The following is a 23,415-nucleotide window of genomic DNA, read 5'->3' as shown; positions in this document are numbered from 1 at the left end:
AATTCTTTCCGCATATATCTGGCACGGTGATGCAAGATGTGCCGCATGCACATCTAGAAGGTGATTTCACCCCCACCACTGAAACACACATTGGTAACAGAGTTTTTCTTGTCTGTGTTTGAAGCAAGTATAGTTTACTAAGATTACCTATGATTCAAGTGATTGTGCTTCACAAATTTAAAATCAGTTTAAAATTCATCTGCTACAGTGAAATCAGATGCCAAATTCATACACTACATGATGAACAATGGCCTTGTATAATTATTTGTTACGTAAATCTGGGAATCAAAGGATATGTTTAACTTGTGGCCACAGATATAACCACACTGAATTGTAAATAGCCTGCCATACTGTAGTATGCTGCCCCTCTTAGCATTCTTAAATAACTGTACTGTTCAAAAATAAGATGTCATATTTTCATTATAGCAGGATTGCCAAGGCAAGGACAGTAGAGATACTTTGGATTTACACCTAAATTCCTTCTAAACTGTGCAGCCGCGCAGCAGCCTATTAAGCACCGCGCAGGCAGGTCAGGCCAGGGCCAGATTAACTCTCCTGTGGTCCTGGGGCTATTAGATTTTGAGTGGCCCCTGTATACAAGTTTTTTTCCTAATTTAAAACAAAAAATGATCACAATTGTGGCAACGAGGCTATTAATGCTATACTAAACTTGCCTTTTAATTCACAGAATGGTTTTATGTTGTTACATTTCAGTCTTAAAACATATAGAATATAGTTAAGTTAATTCAAACTAGCCTACTTCTTACCTTACAACAGCTGTTATATCAGTTTCTTTCTGGGAGGGAGTTTGGGTGCAGGAGAGGGCTCCAGGCTGGGGCAGAGTGTTGGAGTGCAGAAGAGGGTGAGGGTAGGAGGGGATTCTGACCTGGGAAGGGGGTGCGAGGTACAGGAGGGGGTGCGAGGTGCAGGCTCCAGCCTCGAGGTGCTTACCAAAGGCGGCTGTCAGCCAGTGGCGCAGCAGGGCTCAGGCAGGCTGCCTGCCTGCCTCCCTAGCTTTCAGAAGCAGCTGGCTGCTCTCTGTGTGCCCTTGTCCCAATGTCTCCAGCCAATGGGAGCTGCGAGGATGGTGCTGGGAGTGAGGGCGGCTCACTGAGCCACCTCCCCCACCACCTGGGGCCACAGAGACATGCCAGAAGCTGTCTTCTTCTGGGAGCGGTGTGGGGCCACAGCATGCAGGCAGCCTGCCTAAGCCCTGCTGCATTGCCAGACTTTTAGCATCCCAGAGATCACAATCAACTGGCAGAGGCTCCAGGATCGACCAGTTGATCGCTATCAACGGGTTGGTGACCACTGAATTGTGTATAATTATGGATTTATTTTTGTGGGTCCCCCCCTTAGCCTGAGGCCCTGAGCTGCAGTCCCTAAAGCCCCTGCGTTAATCTAGCCCTGGGCGGGGCGAGATGCCTAACGTCTGGCACTGGACCTGCCATGGCAGGAAAAGGCCCCCCTCCCATGGCCCCAATCCAGGTCCGGCCTGGACCTGCTGTGGCTAGGGGAGAGGCGCCCCTCCTGCGGCCCCAGTCCCAGCGCTGCCTTGGTGGGGAGAGGTGCCTCTTCTCACCCCCTGCCCAGGTGCTGCTGCGGGGAGAGAGAGCTGTGGGAAGTCCTCTCTCCCCACCGTAGCCCTGGGGCAGCCTGCACCCCAAACCTCTCCTCCCTGGCCCCCACCCCTCTTCCCCAACCCACACCCCCAACCAGAGCTTTCACCCCCCCTGCACCCCAACCCCAAACCGCTTGTCCCCACCCTCGCCACGTGAATATTGCTATGTGCACCAATATAGAGGTCATGTATCACACATCACCTCCATATTGGTGCACATAATAATTCCACAAATGTATGGGAAAAATTAGAGGGAATACTGATTTACACTGGTGTACTTAAATGTATTTGACAGCAGAATTTATCTGTGCAAGTGAATACAAGTATAACTTGGCAGAAGGGAAGAGAATGGAATTGCACAGGCATCACTTGGGGTGTAATTTGATCCAGAATTGTAAGGAATGGCAGAATTTGGCCTGCAAAAGTGTTCTTACTAATAATGCTTGAGCCAGTAAGAACCCAGGTTGACTCTGAAGTTGAGTTTGCAAGACTAGCATTTAGGGTGAACAATCCAACTTTTAATTTATAAATTAGGCAAGCTTTGTAGGACATCACTGAGAGACAACAAAACAGAATCTCACAATGCCAATTTTAGCCATTTCAGAAATAAACTGCACTTAAATAATCACATCTCAGATAAGCAATCTGGAAAAAAAAAATCTGCTCCTACATACAGTAAAATGGTGCATCCAGCTTTCCTCACACCCATACCCTGCCCCCATACACAACTGTTCACATATGACTTGATTCTGCACGGGGCCCTTGACTTGACCTTAATGGGAGTTGAGGGAGCTCACAATTTTCTGGCAAGTGCTCAGCACTTTGTACGATCAGGCCTATATTTGGCAGCTGCAGGCATCTACACAACTAATAAATGCCATAGTTGGAAAATAGAGTGGGAAAATGTATCACGATCAAGGCCCCATGTATGTCGTAGCAAGCTTTACTTAAATTCTGTGATAAGACCCCTGCATTTAGTGCACTCCAGTGTAGCGGACTAGATAGTACACAACTTATAAAAAAATTTAAAACAGAAGGCTTTATTGAATTAAGTATGAAATGCATAATTTTAGTTTCTAATTTCTTCAGCGGTAGGGGAGAATAAAAATACTTATTGGCTTCTTCACCATAACAATTTTATCTTTCAACACCACAGCCAATATTGCAATGTTCACTACAGAGGATTTCCCCTCTCAAAAGCTGGCTGCCTACCCCTCCTGGCCTGTCTTTCTCCTTGGCAGGGCTGGATTAACCTTTTGGGGGCCCAGTGCCAAACACATTTGTGGGACAGCCCCTAGAGGGAACAATTGTAAAAGATAGGGAGCTCAGTTCCCAGAATGAGGCAGGGGCCAGGGTCAAGCACAGCAGGGGTGATGGACAGGCTTCCCGCACTCCCCAAGGGCAGCACAGAGCCGGTACCTACTTCTCTCCGGAGAGGAATCCTTGGGTCTCTCTCTCCAGCTGAACTGCAGCGTCTCCAGGCAGCAACAGCTGCTGCTGTTCCCACCCTCCTGCTGGGGAGACTAACTGCTGTTACTCCTGTAACCGGACTTTGTGTCCAATCAGCACTGGTCCACTTTTCAACCAGACTTTCCAGTACCTGGAGTTTCCAGTCAAAAACCGGATACCTGGAACTGGGGGAGAGGGGTTGGGGGGAGGGAGGAGAGGGGCAGGTGGGCCATTGCCCCATCCTTTTTTTTCCTGCCTTAAGAGTGAGTTGGGGGGGAGGAAAGAGGGCAGAGACGAGCGAGCAGCAAGAGGCAGAGCGGGGGCGGGAAGGGGTGGAGCAAGGGCAGGGTTGGGGGTGGGGGGAAGAGACCGAGCAGAGACTCCTCAAGATGGAGCGGGGGGAGCATGGTCCAGATGCCAGTGGCCCTCCCACTTCTAGGGAGCTTCCAGTGCTCCTGCCTAGCAACCATAATGGGGCCCTTTTGAACATGGGCCCAGTGCGATGGCACCATTGGCGCCATTGTAAAACCCGGTACTGCTTCTTGGTTCCCATACTACAACTTTTGGTAGCTTCTAGTTGCCTCTGTGCCTTCCCTCTCCTCACCCCCCGCCTCTCCTGGTATGGGCTCCAGTCTGCTGAACCACAGAAAGTCCATTAGATAGCGAATCTAGAATCCAGAGCAAGTTCCGGTTCTCAGACAATTTGGCTGCACATCCCCCTCTCCCCTCTAACCTTGTCCTAGCCCCAATTCTAGCAAGGATTAAGCAACATCACTACAGACTTAGGGCAGGTCTACACTTAAAATGCTGCAGCAGCACTTCAGTGAAGATGCTACCTATGCCGACAGGAGGGCTTCTCCCACTGATATAGGTACTACTCCACCTTTGTGAGAGGCAGTAACTATGTCAACAGGAGAAGCCCTCCCATCAATATAGTACTGTCTACACTGGATTTTTCACACCCCTGAGAGACATCGTTTATAGTGCAGACCTGGCCTTAATTTAGCCATCACTCAAACCTCCTGTGAGGCTCAGTTTGATGAATCTTAGCAAGCTGGTGACTCTTATTGCTCAAACTTAGCAAGTTTCAGTGAGGCACTGGAGCAAGAACTGTTCTGAGAAAGTGTCATGTGATCAGAAAACCAATGAAATTCAGAGACTGGTACTGAGAAATGTCCAATACGAGGCAGAATAATCCTCTGATCTGTCAGGAGCATTCCATTAGTCTATCATCATGTCCGTCCTAGATGTCTTTGTTTGCATTATTATGTTAATGAATGCCATCAATTACTGACTTGGTTAAAGCTGATCAATGTTCAGTTCTGGGAAACAGGACTTTGTACATTCTTTGTAAATAAACAAGGTAGCACCAAAGAAATCCTGACTCTTTTAATCAATTTCTCCTCCTAATGAAAACAGCCCAGCATGGCCCCAAATATCAGCTAACTGCTCAGGCCAAAAAGGGGCAATAATATATTTTATTTACTGGCTACGTTAGCCTGTGGTGGTTATAATTTATTTGGTTAGTGTTAGGTTTCATTTGCATTGATTTTTTAAAAAAAGTAAGATACAACAATAACTACAGGAGTCAATGAATGTTACTGACCGTGCTATCTGACAGGGGCATATTATACTTTTTGTAAACCTGACCCATATCATGTAACTGGGGCCAAGGAATGAAGTTCAGACTTTTACTAACATTCCTGTGTGACAGCTTTATTACTCTAACACACCATTCCAACAGTTATTTCAGTGCAGGAAAACTGATATTTTCCAATACCTCTGTTGGAAAATGTTAACTTTTTAACAGTGACCACTCTAATCTTTTACCAGTTTCCATACTTGAAAAGTGGGTCTAATATTTATTTTTGGAAAGTAATTTTGAGCTTACTGATTGCTGCATACATGCAAAGCATTATTTCTTTTTGTCAAACAAAAGGTGGTTTCAACTGCAGAGAAACTGTCCAACTGAATTTTGATCTCCCAGGACTCTGCTTCAGTCCCAAAGCCAAAATGTTTCATTTTCTACAAACATTATATTGGAGACAGCCCACATCAGCACGGGCTATAGTGGGATGAAAAAGAGACAAGTTATTCCCCTTCATACTGTGCATCTTTCACAAGTAATTGAGAAGAGAATTCTCCTTACTTCTTTGATCCTCTTAGGTGCTGCTCGGGCTGTCTCATCAGTGCCAGAGTGCTACCACCTACAGGCCAGAGTCCTAAATTGCACAAGATTGCAGTCCTTCCCTCTACATCTCCCATCCCCCTTTCCCTTTTTGTTGCCAGTCCTACTACACTTTCTCAATTTAATTAACTCAGTTTAGTAACACTTATAGCATGCTAATATCTATTTCTCATTCCGTGAGAGATTACTAAACAGCATGTTGCTCTGCTATCTTTTTCCTCTCTCCAAGCTTTTCCTCATGACTTTTTAAATGGGAAATCTAGTACTATTTCTGATCATTGGAGGGAATATCTTTCTTGCATTTCCTTGTGTTTTGGACATTGCTGTAGGAAGTATCCTTTTGTTTTAATTTATCCTGTAATTGATGATATAGTTCCTCCTCTCTGTGTTTACACTGAGATCTACAGCTGAAAAGGGCTATATAAGAGTTAGATATTATTATATTACTTTTGGATTTTTTCTACTTTGAGTTGATGGTTGACAATTCTGTATTTGTTAAGTTTGCCTTATATCTGTGCATTTTACTAATGTGATGATTTTACACAGGGATCTATAACACTGTAATTTGTTGTTTTTCCCCTCTGTCCTTCTAAGTGACTAGAACAGTTTTTGGGGTAGTTGTGTATTCCAGTAGTATGTACATTTGACATAGTAGAGGCACAATCCAGACTAGTGGGGGGCTGTGTCACCCCAGCTCTGCAACCTTGGGGGTCTTACAATGCCTTGCTGTGTTAGCTCCCACCCTGGGCCAGTCAAACAGCTTTCCAGCATACAAGCCACACCCTGAGTGCCTGTGTATAACTGCAGCCTGCCACCTGTACCTGAACTTTCACCAGCCTTTGTAATACTGCAGGGTGACCCCAACACACACACCCATCCCAGATCTTCCCCCAGAAATGTATGTCTTGTACTGCCCAGCCCTCTCCTAGGCAGAGCAAATATATTAAGTCCATTATTCCTTTAAGGGAATAATATGCCAGTTTATAACCTAATTTAAACATACTGGATTAAGTAAAACAAATTTGTTAACTACAAACAGATAATTTTAAGGTATACAAGTAATAAGCCATGAAAGTCAGAAATGGTTACAAGAAGAATAAAACACTTACTAACATTTAAGAACTTATCTTAGTTGCAAAGCAAACTATCTCACCACATACTCCAACAGGTTACTGATCACACTCTCAGGTCAGAACCCCTCCCCTATGGTCCAATGACTGTTCCTTTTATCTTCTCAGGTACAAAGATTGAGGTGGGCAGGGAGAGAGGAGGAGGCTCCTTTGGGGTGTTTGCCCCTCCTATTTATAGTTTCAGTCCCCCTCTTGTCCCCCACATTTCGAACTGAAACCTAGGAGACAAAGAGTCTCTGTATAAGGATAGTCTCTGCTGGGTTTTTTCCCACCTGTTTGAACTTCGTTTTCTCTCCTACTTGATGACTCTGTTTACTGCTTAAATGCAAATTAAAGCAAGCAGAGATTCCTTCCTTTGTTTAGAACAGATCTGATTTCTGCCTAGGCAGAGCTGTAGGGTTTGGAACATGTGTTAAAAATATCATAAAGAGGAACTGTGTAACTTCTCATGCAATGTTACCACACATATTTTACCAGGAAAATACTAACCAGCAAATTATGAGTTTTCAAATGATAACTTATGAGACATACTTTGTACAAAGATTATTACAGTAGTGTGTATGATGTGGATGTAGGGTTATATTCCATTATAGAAAATTAGTATAATTAATATCTGGGGAAAATGTTATATGTGAGTGGATGTGTTTTGGAACTGTGCCTGGAACTTGTAGACAGTGTAGTGTTTGAGAACTGTAGCCGTATACATTCCTGTTGGTGCTTTGTCTAATTGGAGTAGCGGATTATTAAAACAGGACCCTAGATTTTGCTTATATTGTAGAATGATTTGAACTATACTGGCTTCTTTGTAGCAGAAAAGAGGAGGTTTTTTTGCCAAACTTAAAATTCCTGATAAACGTATGAGGACGCTCACATCTCTCCATTTTAGAGAATGTTCAGTGGGTGTCGCTGAGATATGAATCAAGCTGGTTTTACTTGTTGCAGGCCCTGTCTGAACAACCCTGAGTGCTGGTATTGGCAGGCTGACCTGTAATGCTGATATACACCGTTGCCAACTCTCCCTGAATGCATCCGCTGAAGTGAGCTGTAGCTCAGGAAAGCTCATGCTCAAATAAATTGGTTAGTCTCTAAGGTGCCACAAGGACTCCTGTTCTTTTTGCGGATACAGACTAACACGGCTGCTATTGTGAAACCTCTCCCTAAAACTAGTGAGTCTCACCCCTGTGGTTCACTGGCAGCCCCCCTGGGCAGAGTCTTTGAGGCTCTTTGCGCTCTGGGCTTGAGTGCCTGGTTTGAAAGAGACGTTTCTCTTTCAGGGCGGGGATAAAAACCTTTATCGGCCAGGCCTGAAGAGTCACAAACCAGGGAGTCAAGCAAAATACGCCCCCCCCAGCCCCCCTTGTCTCTGTTTAAGGAAACGGATGATTTTTACGCCAACCTCCCGCTCTGCGGGGGGCGGGGCGCTGGCCCATGAGCACGTGGCATGGGGAACGGCTACTGCGGGGGGAGGGGGGGAAGCAGCCGCCTGGGCATTCCGGCCTCACAGCCGCCCTGGGACCCGAAGAGCGCTGACGTCACTGCTAATGGCCTGGGTGGGGGCACGTGGTTTATTTTGTCGCGTCAGGCGGGGGGAGGGGCTTGCTGGGCCGCTTGGCACCGCCCCACCCGTCCTTTGCCCCGCCCCCCGCTGTTCGGCGCTCTCCTCCTGCGCATGCGCTCATCTGCCCGGCTGCCTGAGCGAGCCCCGGAAGAGGTGGTGGCCGGGGGCCGGGCTTGTTGAGCTGCGGCCCGCCTCAGCCTCGCCGCCCCCGTTCATTGGGCGCTGCCTCGGGGTCGTGGCGGTCTGGCCCGGGAGCGCAGCCGGGTCGCTGCGCACGCGCTCTGGCGGCGGCGCGGGTTGGCGAGTCTCTCGGAGTCCAAGCCAACGGTTTGAAGGGAGAACGAGGCCGTCTGGAACCCCCAGGGCCGGCGCGCGAGCGGCCGCTTCATCCGCGGCGGAGACGGCGGCGCCAGCTCCGCCGGGGGGAGGGGAGCGCAGCGCGGGAGGGAGCCCCACGCACAAAATGGCGAATAAAGAGAGTAAGAGACGGCGGGGCCCGGCCGGTGCCTGTTCGGGCTGGAGGGTCGGGGGTCGGCGGGTTTCTTCTCCCTGGGCAAGGCGAGGTGGGGGCGTCTCTCGGCTCCGGGTCTCTCGGGGCGGGCGGCGGGGCGGGGCGATCCCGGTGCCGCGGGGCTGAGCGGCCCGCAGCTCGCGAGGAGGGGAGCGCGTGGCCGGGCGGAGCCGCCGCTGGGTCTCGCCGCGAGCGGGCGTCGGCTTAGGGGGGGGGAAAATAAACCGCGAGGCCGCGGGTGTTTCCGCCTCCCCCACCCGCCCCGGCTCCTGGGAGCCGCCCGCCTAGCGCGCCTCTGCCTGTCTGTCTGTCCGCCCGCCCGTCCGTGCAGTGTTCGAGGACACGGTGGAGGAGCGTGTCATCAACGAAGAGTACAAAATCTGGAAGAAGAACACCCCGTTCCTGTATGACCTGGTGATGACCCACGCCCTCGAGTGGCCCAGCCTCACGGTGCAGTGGCTGCCTGATGTGACGAGGTGAGACTGCTGCCTGCACTCCCATTACCTGCGTAAACCCTCCTGTGCCGTGTTGGGGATAAACTTTTAGGGTGCCAGTAAAAGTAGAAGCTGGCAAGAGGGACATAATCTCTATTTAAGCAGTCAGTCCTGTCTTCAGTATCTGAACTATTCCTCTTGCTTCACCGCAGAATAAAGAGCTCACTGCTTGGAGTACCAAAACTGGAAAATCTGTTCAATGTCAAAAGCCTTTACCTCCATTAACATGGGTTTACCATAGCAGGGGCTGATGTCAAAATGCCTCCACTTAAAGTATGTGCGCATAGAAGTCTTATTTATACTATTCAAGCAATAGTGACAAACGCTCTAAAAGACGGATGTCAGTTTTGTTAAAGATGTTCTTGTCAGATTTACTGATGTCAAGAACACCTGGAGTTCAACTTGTAAACATATATGTTGATATGCCTAATATGGTAGGGAAAAGTGTTTTCCCCAATTAATCTGTAGTCTCCCATAGAAACTGGGATGATAGAGAAGAACTTTGCCTCTAAAAAATATTTACAAGTATAGTATAACTGTGTTCAACTTTTTGTAACACCGTCTGTTTTATTGAACAGGCCTGAAGGAAAGGATTATGCCCTTCATTGGCTAGTGTTGGGAACACATACCTCCGATGAACAAAACCATTTGGTTGTTGCAAGGGTCCAGATTCCTAATGATGATGCTCAGTTTGATGCTTCTCACTATGATAGTGAGAAGGGAGGTGAGTATTGCAGGGATTTTTAGATTGTGGTGTTCTAGCAGCAGTGTTAAACAGTACATATCTTGTTCAATTGCGTTCTAACTTTAACTTTAAAAATATTTTTCTTAAGAGTCTATTTGTATACTAAACTTGTTTATTGTATATAACAGTGACTCTCAACCTTTCCAGACTACTGTATGCCTTTCAGGAGACTGATTTGTCTTGCATAACCCAAATTTCACCTCCCTTAAAAGACTACTTGCTTACAAAATCAGACGTAAAAATACAAAAGTATCACAGAACACTGTAACTGAAAAATTGATTATTTTCTTATCTTTACCATATAATTTATAAAGTAAATCTATTGGAGTATAAATATTTTACTTACCTTTCCGTCTCTAGTATATAGAGCGGTATACACAAGTCAATGTCTGTATTTTAGTTTGTACTAACCTCGCTAGTGCATTTTATGTAGCCTGTTATAAAACTAGGCAAATATCTAGATGAGTTGATGTACCCCCTGGAAGACCTCTGCATACCCCCATGGATACGAGTGCCACTGGTAGTTCTAGAGCTGGGGTGCACACACCCCCTAAGGGGTGTGTGATTCCCTTTCTGGGGGTGTGAGACATGCCAGCTTTTTTTAGAAGGTAAATCGTCGAAAACACAAATTAAGCACAGGCACATAAGTACAACTACTTTGTTTCATCAAATCTATGTATTTATTAACAGCATACGTTTTTTAACCGTTACTGTAATATACAAACAACAAATATGTCTAGGTTTAAAGAACTGACCTACTTCAACGATTTTTGATAAGGGGTGCAAGGACATATTTTGAGAACCAAAGGGGTGCAGACTGCAGTAAAAGTTAAGAACCACTATTCTAGAGCCTTAATATATTTTACACTGACCCTTTTTAAAAAAATCTGAAAGCTGATAACAATTCACGTTAAGTCAGTATTGGAGAACCTCCTGCAAAAGTCTTCTATGGTAACTCCTCACTTAACATTGTAGTTATCTTCCTGAAAAAAAGCAATTTTAAGTGAAACGACGTTAAATGAATCCAATTTCCCCATAAGATTAAATGTAAATGTGGGGGGGTTAGGTTCCAAGGACATTTTTGGGGGGCAGACAAAAGGCATTATGTACTGTACCGTACTGTGGTTGGGAGGTGCCCCTGGCTTACCCACTCAGGCACATCCCGCTGCTGGCGAGGACACTAGGAAGTACCTTGCACAGCAACAGCGACAGCTTTCCCCCAGAAGAACAGGTGCCGACTTTGCCAGGGGATGCTCCAGGCCTGCCTCTTCCCACCCCCACTCCACCTCCTCTCTGGAGCATGCCACGTCCCTGCTCCTCCCCCTCTTTCCCAGCACTTCCCTGCCACCAAACAGCTGTTTGACTGCGCTTAGGACTTTCTTGGAGGGAGAGGGAGGAGGTGGAGAAGAGGAACTTGTTCAATGCTCCCTTGCAAAGTCGCTGCTCTTTGACAGAATCTTACAAGCAGTGGACAGAGCAGGCAGCCAAGTGATGTTCTAAGGGAGCATTGCACAACTTTAAACAAGCATGTTCCCTAATGGAGCAGTGACGTAACTTCGAAACAACATTAAGCGGGAGGACGTTAAGTGAAGAGTTACTGTATTGGACATAAATGTTGACTTCATTAGCTCTTTCATTTGTGACACTAAAGCAAACTGGTAGACTAGCTTGAGCAAGAGATGTACCCCTCTGAGGGTGTTACGGCTGGTCACTACTTATTGTGATGACCTGTTCAGTTTAAGAATACTTCGCTGCTATCAAGATAAGATCACTTTTAAGATTTTATATTAAAGGGGTGTAATGTATTTAATCTTCCATGTGACTTGTATTACTACATTAAACAACTTGCGATTATGAAAAGCCTGAGAACACTGGCTTAACACACTTGAAATAGTTCACTTGATTTTAACCAAAAACTTTTTTTTATATGTATTTAAAAAAAAATCTAGAATTTGGTGGCTTTGGATCTGTAACTGGTAAAATTGAAACTGAAATTAAAATTAACCATGAAGGTGAAGTAAATCGTGCTCGCTACATGCCCCAGAACCCGTGCATCATTGCTACAAAAACACCTTCCTCTGATGTGCTGGTTTTTGATTACACCAAACATCCATCTAAACCAGGTGGGTCAAACTGCTTGAATTTGTATACAGTATCTTCTCTAGTATAACACATGTAGTCTAGAAACAAAGTGTAATAACATGAGTCTGACAGTAGTCTGGTTTATTGTATTGTGATGCAAAAGCACTACGTGTCTGAAGGTACCTTAACTCCCGTGCTAGTTAAAAACCATTTGGATTAGTTAGAATATGCTTGGGGTAATTAAGCTCAGGAATTTTGTCTAGGTATTTCAGACTTGAGGTGATAGAGCAGGAGGACCCTCTGTGGCTATCTTTGGCTATCATCAAGTGTCTTGTAACCTACTCTGAACACGAAATTGAAAAGCAAATCCTGTTTCTCCTTGTAGTAAGCATATGCAGACAATTTTGCAGTTTTATTTTATTTTGCAATGCAAAAAATAAAAATTCGATCAATTATAATCCATCATATTCATATTGTTTAAAGGAGCTCTAAGAGCTAAACAATGGTTTGGTTCTTTTTCAGACCCAAGTGGAGAATGTAATCCTGACCTTAGGCTAAGAGGACACCAAAAAGAAGGCTACGGTTTATCATGGAATTCCAATTTGAGTGGACACCTTCTCAGTGCATCTGATGATCATGTAAGAAACTAACTTCCTCCTTTGTTAATACAAAACAAAAGGAAGAGTTGCTGATTCACATGGCCTAATAGTATTTTTCTCCATAAAATCTCTTCCACTGGTCTTCTCCATCCAGCGTGCATCAAAATGTCTTCATATTTTAAATTGTAGATGTTCATGTTTCTGTCCTTTATACCCTGAAAGCCCGCTTACCATGACACATCATCCTTAACAGAAGGAGGTTGCGACACCTCTACAGCTAGTTAATGCCTATCCTGTAATAGCTACTCCTGGGGGAATGCTTCACACACAAAAATTTAAAAATTCTGCTTTTAAAAATTCTGCATATTTTATCTATCAAAATAGTGTAATATAATCACACCAGTTTCAATTGTTTTGGTAATTTATTTAAACTACAATACAGAAAAAAGTCACTAAACTATTCAGCATTTCCTAAAACATGAAAGTTGCAAACACTGTAGCTAATACCCTGCATTCCAGTTAAATTACATTACAGAACACCAAACAGCCAAAAAAAAAAAAAAAAGTAGCATTTCATTTTAAATTGCTCAGATTTTCACACACAAGTCATACAGTTTTGCTAATCATTGTCCTGGACCTGGCTGGGTACTTTGGGAAGTGCTTGGTTCTGATTGTGCTGACATTTTATTGACTGCTTGGTAAATGTTTTATTTGCCCTCAGTCTTTTTTTAATGGGTAAGTCAAATAAATCCTGAGCTGTAATCTAACTCTATTGTGCCACTTTGGCACAGGAAAAAAAATAAGAAAGTACATAGATCTTCTTAGCTGATTCCCTGACTGTCATTTATAAGGCTTTACATCATTCCGGCAATGTAGGGGCCTTAAAACTTTTACAGGTTTTATGCTCCTGGGGGAATTGACTGAGAATGTTAATGTTCCTATTGTTAGTTAACTGTTCCCAATGTGTGTTGGTTTTTGTGGTTTGTTTTTTTAATACTGGAAAAATACACCAAGCCTTTAATTTCAGAGTAATCTTACAGAAGAAAGGAAGGAAGAAAAAGCAAATAATTATGTGAGGGTGTTATTCTTGGGATTAGACACTTGCATCAAGATACTCCACAGCCATGGTTGCATATATGCCAATTCTCACAGATGACTTAAAAGCTGAAGCGGCATTCCAGACCTTGACTTTCACTCGGAGACTTGCAGAAAAGTAGCTCGCTCCTGTAGCTTTGGTAAAGGGATGTACCTGGTGGGGCTATGAAATATTCCTCAGCTGTTTCTCTGGCATTTCGCAGAAGCTCCTCAGTGCAATTGCCTTCTGTGATGTTATCTTCTCTGAGATACAGACATCTGTCCTCTAGCACTGAATCCATTGGTTCTACCCCTTCTGTGTTAACAGCATGAAGTTGATAGTTACTAGGAAGGCAGGCTGCTGCTACGTTGCTGCCTCAGAGAATGAGATCAATTTAACCATCAACAGCAACATTAACAATGGTTGCTTTTTCTTTTAATTTAAGTCTTTATTTTCAAAAATTGTTATGCTTTAAACCGTTAAATTACTCCATTTAAAAACAGTGTACTATCTCATTTGCTTAGCTGTGCGATCTTCTGATGAAAGAACAATAGTGGGAAGTAAATTTGAAGGATTTTGGTTTGAGTAGAATCTTACACAGCTCCATGCAAATACAGTGACAGAAACTTCTTGAATGTGTCGGGTCAATATCCATATATTCCAGGACGAAACTTGACAACTCTCTTCCTGATTATTGAAAGATACTGGATGTAGTCATACATGTACTGATCAGAATCAATCCAGATGAAGTTTTTAAAACTATCACTAGAGGCGAAGTCTGTTTTATTTAACTGGAACACCATGAACTGGGAAATACAGCCCTCTGTACTACTACTGGGTGCTCTAAAACTTTGGGATCATCCCCATACAGAATCTTGGCCTTTTTCTAGGCAGGCAGGCTGCTACATTTCTGCCGCAGGGACAGAGCCTGCCTTGTGCATAATAAAAAGCCCTACCCCTCCACACCGGTCTCTTGCTTGTTGGCATGAACGCACATCCAACCCTGCCCCCTGACAGTGATCAATGTCTCCCACACAGGCACGCACGCCAGCCCTCCTCCCCCTGCAGTGTTTTGTGTCTCTGAGGCTGGTCAAAGTATTTGGTGGACTACAAAAACTACATTCTAATAAAGTCTGGGCAGAGACCCCAGTAGGAATATCATAGACTTCTTTTGGCTTCAGTAAGTTTTCTTTTTATAGGCAGTTATGATGGTGGTGTTTAAGGGTATAACTTCATTAAATGAGGCTTTTTAAAAGACAAGAATGATGGTCTCAAGTTACAGAAAACACATGAATGCCAGCAGTGTGGCATAACTATGATAACAGTTCTAAAACCTCTGAATATTGAACTTGTATTCTGATATCAGACAACATAATTGGAATACAACTAAATTACTATCCATGTACTGAAGGATTTACACCAGGAAAGCAAGTCTGAACAATAAATTACATTGTATTAAAATGTGACTTTTGTCTGCAGACTGTTTGTCTGTGGGATATAAGTGGAGGACCAAAAGAAGGCAAAGTTGTTGATGCTAAAGCAATCTTTACGGGACATTCTGCAGTAGTAGAAGATGTGGCATGGCATCTGCTTCATGAATCTTTATTTGGATCAGTTGCTGATGATCAGAAGCTTATGATGTAAGTTTGGGAGGAGAGTTGGGGGTGGGGAGAAGCTGAGCAGTTCTCTGGAACTTATAATTATTTGCCTGCTTGTCAATGCAACAGTCTAGACAAGCACTGCACACTGCCTAATTAAAGAAAGATATCTATTCAGGCTATGAGGTGGCCTGCAATCCTAAAATACTCTAGCCTTCTGTTGCATTAAAGTGAAGTTAAATAACCTAGATTTTACAGCATTACTTGTATTTCTAGGAATCTGGATAGGAATAATCCTAAATGTGCATTTCGTTCTATTTGTCTTACTGTTCAATGTTACTATATGTTCCATTCTGTGCATTCGATGAAGTGGGCTGTAGCCCACAAAAGCTTATGCTCAAATACATTTGTTCATCTCCAAGGTGCCACAAATACTCCTGTTCTTTTTGTGGATACAGACTAAGATGGCTGCTGCTCTGAAACCTGTTCAGTGTTGTTTTTCTTACTAAGACTACATTGTAAATCTAGATCTGTGGTTAAACAAATGGTGAATGGGAATCCTGATTCTACAGTTTCTCTTGTGACCTACAGATTTTGGGTTCTTTTATGGTCCCATCGTTGTAGGTGCAAAGCCATGTTGCTGTGATCCATAGAACCCCTGCTCAGCTGCCATGTAATCTTGTGGGTGTCTAAAATCACTAGATGCCTAAATTTCTGCTGTAAAAAGTTCTTTAGCACCTAAGTTTCTACCTCCAAATATGTGCATTGCTGCCTTAGGTAGGCATCCGGACACCTAAGCCCCAGTGCAATTCTCAAACCAGGTGAAGATCTGTGTTGCCCTCCCTATCTCTCCTGTGGGCCGGATCTGGCACATGTGTGATCTGAACACAAAACAGCCACTTGGTTATGGCATATACTGAGGGGTAGGGAGAGAGTGTTTCTCAGTCGCGCCTGTTGAAGCTGTTCCACTTTAGTCCAATGAATGTTTGTCATATAGAGACAGTGAGGATGACTCTGTAGTCCAGTGATAGGGCACTTGCTTGAGAATTGGGAAACCCTGCTCAAATCCATTCTCCATAATCATGCGGAAGGAGGAATTTAACCTGGGTCTTCCATATTCCAGGTGAGTAACCTAACCAACAGAGGCTAAAAGTTATAAGGGAGGCTGTCACTGCTGTTCCCTCCTCAAATCCTTTTGTTTAGCTAAGGCTATGTGCCTCAATCTTAATGTATTTATCCTCACAATACCCAGGAATTACAGTAGAAGGGGCACAGAGGGGCTAAGTAACTTAACGAAGGTCACACATGGAGTCTGCAGTGGAGCAGAAAATTGAACCTAGGCCTCACCAAGTCTTATGCTAGTGCCCTAACCCCTGGATCACCCTTCCCCTTGATTGACCTGATAATTCTATTTAAAAGCAAGCTGCAAATACCATCAGGTCAGGTGGACTGACTAAATATTAATCTAGTTGCTCTGAACTTTTTCAGAGATGTGAGGAATCCAATCATAACTGTTTACTCTAACAAATTACTTGACAGACTAATCATTCCCCTTGGTAAAAGGGAAAACTCTTGAGGTTGTACAGTGAATGCTTTGTTTTTACCAAAAAGTGAAATACCTGACTGCTATAAATCTTCTAACTGATTAGTATGTTATAAAGCAGATGGGATTGTACCAGTATGGAATGACAAATGACTCTCGATCCCCACCCCCGCTTTTTTTTTTTTTTTTTTTTTTAAATGTTGAAACTTGTATACCAGGCTTTTCAGCCTGGAAGGAATGTTTTAGTCCCAGAGTAACGTTTGTTAACTTTGTACAGATATTTAATGTGTACGGTTTTTATGTAGTATGAAATGAGTGCTAACTTTGTGACCAGTGTTCATTCCACTATGGCCTGTTTAGATGAAGAGTTAGTGCGCAGCATACTAGTGTGCTGTAGATCCACACACCCTAGCTTGCTGGATGCAAACTGTTCATTTAGGCAAGTCTTCAGACTGGGTTGTTTCAAGAACAGAACTCTTGCTGCAAAAGTCAGTGCTGAACAGGGTTTAGTGTGTGAGAACTGGTTCTCCCTTCTAGCACCTTTGACTGGCATATTTTTTTTTTTGTGTTCTTCCTTTTTCCCACCCCTTCATCCAAAAAAGTTGGGACACGAGGTCCAATACTACATCCAAGCCAAGTCATTCTGTAGATGCCCATACAGCCGAGGTCAACTGCCTGTCCTTCAATCCCTACAGCGAGTTCATTCTAGCAACTGGTTCTGCTGACAAGGTGTTTTACTTATGTATATTTTTAACATGCTATACAAATTGAATGTATATGCTCCTAAAAGTGTGCTTAGACACTATTCACAAATGCCAATAAAACAAGTGCAAAGGGTAGCTAAAATGTATTAATTGAAAATTGTGTAACTTCAGAGGCTTTTGGAGTAAAAGTATCTTTTTTTTCCCCCCCTTTCCCTCACAGACTGTGGCTTTGTGGGATCTGCGAAACCTTAAATTAAAACTTCATTCTTTTGAGTCTCATAAGGATGAAATCTTTCAGGTGGGCACAAGAAAAATGGATAACTTGAAGGTTTTAGAATAAGGTTGTGCATATTGCTGAGAGCTCCGGATCAGGTGGGAATATGGTTTGGTTTGGAATTCTGATATTGTGATCAATTGAAATATATCTGATCACTGAGATCTGTTTCAAGAACTAATAGCTGAACTAATGCCACTATTAAGCCTTAGTTTAAGCAACATAGGTAATGTGAGTAGACTTTTTTCCTCTTCTCTCCCAAAGTATATTCACAAGTCTGCCGGCTTTCTAACTTGCTGCTTTAACAGCAGCACACAAACTGGCGTTTTATGGGAAATGCTTCATTAGATGCTCTCTCACTAGGGTTAAAATAAAATTTATAGGGCAAGTATAAAAGCCCAGCAGCTTTTTCTCAGTAGAATTTAAAATAATTCTTGTCTATGTATCTGTGCCTCCCCCAAATCCTTCAGTGTGCCCTGAAAGATAACAGATTTGGGCTATTTCAGATGGGTAAAGAATAGATTCTGAAGTTGAGGACCCCTCTCAAAGAAATCCTGGGCACCAGTTTCCTCTCAGAGGGTTCTCCAGCTTTGAGCACTCTGCACTAGTTGTAGCACGACATGCGGGGAGAGATGGTTGTTAACAGTAGCAGATCACAAGCCATTTATGGATTTATAGATGACAGTCAGCTCTCCAAAACCAACTGGTAACTAATCAGCCAGTGTAGATCCAGAAGATTGCTTTCATGTGCACCTGAGAAGATATGCATAGGGAAGCTGTCTTTTTGTTTGAGTCAAAAAAATCTCCTAAGATATGTATGATAGAGGTCTGGAGTATAAGACTTAGCTTGACCCAGACTCATGTTCCTAAAATATGTATTTCCAAAAAAAAATTCACAAACAGAAGGCAATTCTAATTCCAAATATTCCCTTAAAGCTGTGAGACTTTATTCAATTACTATTCATTTTATGTATGATTAGGCAGGTTTAAAAGTGACTTGCGGACACACTTGACCATTGTAGAAAATGGAATAAATAATACTGACCCTTTATGGTAGTATAACAGTTTTTAATGGTATATTTCTTGTGGTTGGATTTCTTCCATGAGGAAACTTAAGATCCTCTGAATTGAAAGAAAGCCTTGATACTGAGGTACATGAAGTGAGAAGTAGTCTATATATTTTTGAGTCTAACTTCTCTAAACTTTGTCCTTTTTTATTAAAAATGTCGGTCAGTTATGGCCGTAGCAGTTCAAGCACTGATAGTTAAAATTGGCAATGTTGGTCACATCTAAAGTTACTAGTTCAGAATACATGCAAAGTCAGTAACTTCATACTCCTATTTTTGAGAGATGTTCTCTTCTTACAGGTTCACTGGTCTCCTCATAATGAAACCATTCTTGCTTCAAGTGGTACTGATCGTCGGCTAAACGTATGGGATCTAAGGTAAAGAGTGATTCTATTCCTTTATTTAAAACCTATGTGTAGGTAGCAGACAAGTATCCAATATATGCAGTAGACTTTGCATTTGTACTTAAATTGTAGGCTTAATTATTTTTAGGGATAAGCTTTTTTTCTATTTAAAAACTAGCAAACTTCAGTGTAGGAATACTATGCTGTCTTTTTACTGATCTTTGCCAGTTATGTTGGGTGGGGGGGGGGAGAAGGTGGGGGGGGAAAAGCTTCTGAACAACTCTGCATGTCTTTCCCCCTCATCTTTTTAGTAATAAGTGATCTCTGCCCCAAGGGTCCTTTATTGATCTAATCTGCAGAATCTGATTTTTTCAGCAACCAGTTGTGATGACCCATGTTTGAGGATTAAAACTTCTGGTGAAGAATAAGCAGCAAGAGTAGGAATTGAAAACAAAGATATTTTCTCAGCGCGAGTGCCCCTGATAGGAGAAGGGCATAACCCTCCATTAGCTATTACTTTTTTTTTAAACCTTAATTCACAAATTGGCTTCTTGCCTGCTTCAGTGAGATTAACTACTTCAAGATTAAGGGTTTAAATCTACTTCCTTTAAACAGCATTGTTTTCTTTACAGTAAAATTGGAGAAGAGCAATCTGCAGAGGATGCAGAAGATGGGCCTCCTGAACTTTTGGTACGTATTTGCTGTCTTTAACTTGAAGACCTGTTGATGCCTCATAAGAACTTATATCTTTATTCTTATACTAAAGAACTGCAATAGCAGACCAGACCAATAATCTGTCTAATCCAGGATTTTACTTCAGGCAAATTCTTCAACGCCCCACTATCTCTCGGTACTTGATTGTGGCTCTCAACTGCTAAGTGAGTTTTAAGGCAGTGGTTCTTAATGCTCCTTTGTATAAGTGGTACGCAGAGTGCCATTGCTGCAGTAGGTCTGCAATGTTGCCTATATCCAAGGTCAGGTAGCGTCTAGAAAACACAGCTGTAGGTTATACTTTTAACTATGTAGAAACCAAAACTAAACTACTACCTCAAGTTATCATTGAAACAAAGTATAGTGTTTAATGTTTCCTAGGTAGATAGTCATTTAGAGGTCTTGGCAACTTAATGCTGCTATAAATGGCTGTGTTGCTAATAGCAACCTTACAGGAGGAAAGGAAATACTGTGAAATAGCTTCTTTAGTTCATGTAAGGCTCTCCATCAAATGATTTACAAGCACACTATATTTTGTGTGCAACTATGTGGGAAAACAGTTGCTATTGGTTAACTTCCACATCCAGTAAGAACTCTTCATCTTGCTTCTGAGTAAAATAACCTAATATAGAGCTTTATGAAAAGGCAGGAGGGTGCTGTGCCAAGTAACACAGGTAGCAACTATGCTTTTTAAAATGGTGTTTCCTGCCTTCTCCTCAACAGTCCTGATCAGAAGTGTGTGTGTGTGGGCGGCATTTACATGTTGTTTGTGGAGTATGTGTTAAGGCAGCTTCTTTAAAACTGCACCTCAGATCTCCACTTACAGTAGAACCTCAGAGTTATGAACACCAGAGTTAAGAACTGACTAGTCAGCCCCACACACCTCATTTGGTATAGGCAGCAGCAGAGACACGGGGGAGGGGGGAGAAAGGCAAATACAGGACAGTACCATGTTAAACGTAAACTACTAAATAATAAAGGGAAAGCAGCATTTTTCTACTGCATAGTAAAGTTTCAAAGCTGTATTAAGTCAGTGTTCAGTTGTAAATTTTTGAAAGAACAACCATAACGTTTTGTTCAGAGTTTCAAACAACCTCCATTCCCTAGGTGTTTGTAACTCTGAGGTTCTACTGTACATAGTAAAACCTTCGTTTTACTTTGTTAGCTAATGAGAATAGTAAATTAAAATATTCCACTACTTCAGTAATTGTCTAGAGATGTCTTGGGTCATTAAATTTGATCTTCTTAACAGTTTATTCATGGAGGACACACTGCAAAGATTTCAGATTTTAGTTGGAACCCTAACGAACCCTGGGTAATCTGCTCTGTATCTGAGGACAACATAATGCAAATATGGCAAATGGTGAGTGTCAAACTTAATTTCTGTATTGCTTTCTGCTTCATTATATAAATGAAAAAGGAGGTTATCCTTCTCTTAAAAAAATCTGTAAAAAAGACAGACCATGTCTCATGTAGGCAATCTTTTTCTTCTAACTAAATGGATTTAACTTATGACCTGAACATTAAGACTAATATTCATACAAAAAAAGTTATCTGTTATGACTTGTATATCATTTTGAATTTTATTAAGAATATGTTGAACTAGAAATGGCTAATTTCTAATATATACCAAAAATATCCATTTCAACAGATGAGTTAACTGGAGCTAAGTTGATATTTTAATATCTTCAAAAGAAGGAAAAATAGATCTTCAGAGTGAGTTTGCAGATATTGCAGGTTTATGTTATGCTGTGCTATCCAGAATCTAAGCTTTTGTTTTACAAATGGCTTCTAGAACTCCTAATTGCAAAGTTAACTGCATTTTTAAGACTTCTGGGAGTCATGTTGGCAGTCGTTAATCCTAGTTAGTTATAGGATCTTAGTATTAAAAGAGGAAGCCCTACATTATGATAGAAATTGACACCACATGAGTTTAGCCAGAAAACCACAGCTACTTAAATAACATCAACTAAATGTATATACAGATGTACCTCCCCTTCTATCAACTTGAGTTTTTTCCTTGTAAATTGAAGGATGTGTGTTTTTTGGAAGCAAATTACTACTGGGATAGTAGTTTTAAAGTAAGACTGAAACTGGATATGAGATAGGGACAAAATGTTTTGGGTAAAGAGCTAAATGGATTACGATTAGCCTAAAGTGCATCAATTTCAAATATCGTATACATACTTTTAATATTAGTGTTGATTAGTCTAGCCATTTTACGTAATCTTAAAACTGACTTCCCTCTTTAAAGTCAGGGAAAGGGATACTTCTTTGAGAGCAGGATTATTTTCTCAGTGTCTATTCCTCAGTTCTGCAATCATATGACATCTAAGATTTGAAAAAATACTGTTAATCAAATGTGCCTACCACTTTTTGATACTTGTAATACAATAACTTGTGTCTCTAGGCTGAAAACATTTACAATGATGAAGAACCAGATATAGCAGCATCAGAACTGGAGGGTCAAGGAACATAACTTTCTCCTTAGGAATAGGAAGACAAGAATGTTGGGTGTTTGTGAAGTGGCTGACATTCATATAAATTATGTTATTGTTGGTTTTTGGTTGTTTTTTTTTTTGACTACTATATACATTCAAAATATTCTCAGTTGAATGTAATGCTTATACCAATGCTTGATTTTTATCAAGCACAAAGCTTGTATAGTTGAATTTAATGGGATATCCCTGATTTATTTGTTTTTTTTGGGGTGGGGGGGGCACCTTGAAGTGAGCTATAGCAAACTGTACAGCATTTAGATATTGGGAAAAATAAGTGATTGAATACCAATGTCTATTTTTAAAACAAGCTTGCAGATTCCTGTAAATGATTAGACAACTCAAAATCCTCACTTTTCCTAGACTAAATGCATAAATGTTTTTATCATATGTAAAATGAGCTTTTCACTTTTACAGAACGCTTCCTTATTGGCTTTGCATAAATAAATTTTTTTGAAGAAAATGTTTGGTGTATTAATTGAAGAAGAAAATCTTAACTACTGCCTAGTGGCAGTGCTCTCCAAAGAATAGGGTGGGTACCTTTCCATGTTTGTCTGCATAGATGTAGAAGGTTGTGTGGAGGGGCATGGGAGTTACCTGCTGCCTGATGTTAAAGCTTAATACTTAAACAGCTGTCCCCATTGTTCCCTCTCTTAGTATTTCTAATGATATTTAGTTATAGGGCTAAAGTATAAATGAGATCTGGATGGAGAGACAGATTCTGATCACAGAGGCACTTTAATGAAAGTCAAAACAAGTTACCTGTAGATATCTTCTTGGAAAAAGACACCTTTTCTTGTACTTGAACTTTATAAAGGACATCTTGCTCTGTGGCTAGATGGTCAACTTTCATATCCTTGTGTAAGTCTTCAGCAATGCTGTCTGTGAGGTTACTTTAAACCCAAAATCTTCATATTAAAAACAGTTGGTATTTAGGTATCATGGGCGAGGCCCCATACAAATATTATAAACTGCTATGTAGGAAGACCTCATTATTATAATAATCATTCACATACTTGTGGCCACAGTGCATGCTATATTATCTGGCTAGTGAAATACCTTTTTGTAGGATCCTCACTTTGTGGAGTGAAATACAAAAATAGACCTAGGAAAGGAGAGCAAATGATTCACTCAGCATGTATCTGAAATGGCATCTAACTGTTGGAGTAAACAATGTATTTTAGCTAACTAAATTGGATACAGCATACATCTAGACACTTCTAT

General features: G+C 42.1%; 1 protein-coding gene across 2 annotated transcripts; it reads left to right on the top strand.

Moving 5' to 3' along the window:
• The first annotated feature begins 8,149 nt into the window (after nucleotides 1-8,149).
• Nucleotides 8,150-22,654, top strand: RBBP7 (RB binding protein 7, chromatin remodeling factor). Of its 2 annotated transcripts, none has more exons than XM_073356104.1 (12): nucleotides 8,150-8,425; nucleotides 9,104-9,224; nucleotides 9,530-9,675; nucleotides 11,646-11,819; nucleotides 12,301-12,416; nucleotides 14,932-15,092; nucleotides 17,196-17,322; nucleotides 17,518-17,595; nucleotides 18,939-19,015; nucleotides 19,615-19,672; nucleotides 20,946-21,056; nucleotides 22,104-22,654. In XM_073356104.1, exons 2-12 carry the CDS (start codon nucleotides 9,202-9,204, stop codon nucleotides 22,170-22,172), a joined length of 1,140 nt encoding a protein of 379 aa, XP_073212205.1. In that variant the 5' UTR covers nucleotides 8,150-8,425; nucleotides 9,104-9,201; the 3' UTR covers nucleotides 22,173-22,654. The 2 variants fall into 2 exon arrangements, with proteins under 2 accessions (XP_073212205.1, XP_073212196.1); XM_073356095.1 differs by lacking the exon at nucleotides 9,104-9,224 and adding an exon at nucleotides 8,789-8,933.
• Nucleotides 22,655-23,415: the final 761 nt, after the last annotated feature.

Source organism: Lepidochelys kempii, chromosome 1, assembly GCF_965140265.1.
Source record: "Lepidochelys kempii isolate rLepKem1 chromosome 1, rLepKem1.hap2, whole genome shotgun sequence".
NCBI lineage: Eukaryota > Metazoa > Chordata > Testudines > Cheloniidae > Lepidochelys > Lepidochelys kempii.
This window is presented reverse-complemented; position numbering and strand designations above follow the sequence as displayed.

Coding starts and splice junctions, on each gene's coding strand:
- RBBP7 (XM_073356095.1), top strand. Junction 12,417..14,931: donor TCAGTGCATCTGATGATCAT/GTAAGAAACTAA, acceptor TTTTGTCTGCAG/ACTGTTTGTCTGTGGGATAT. Junction 19,673..20,945: donor ATGGGCCTCCTGAACTTTTG/GTACGTATTTGC, acceptor TCTTCTTAACAG/TTTATTCATGGAGGACACAC.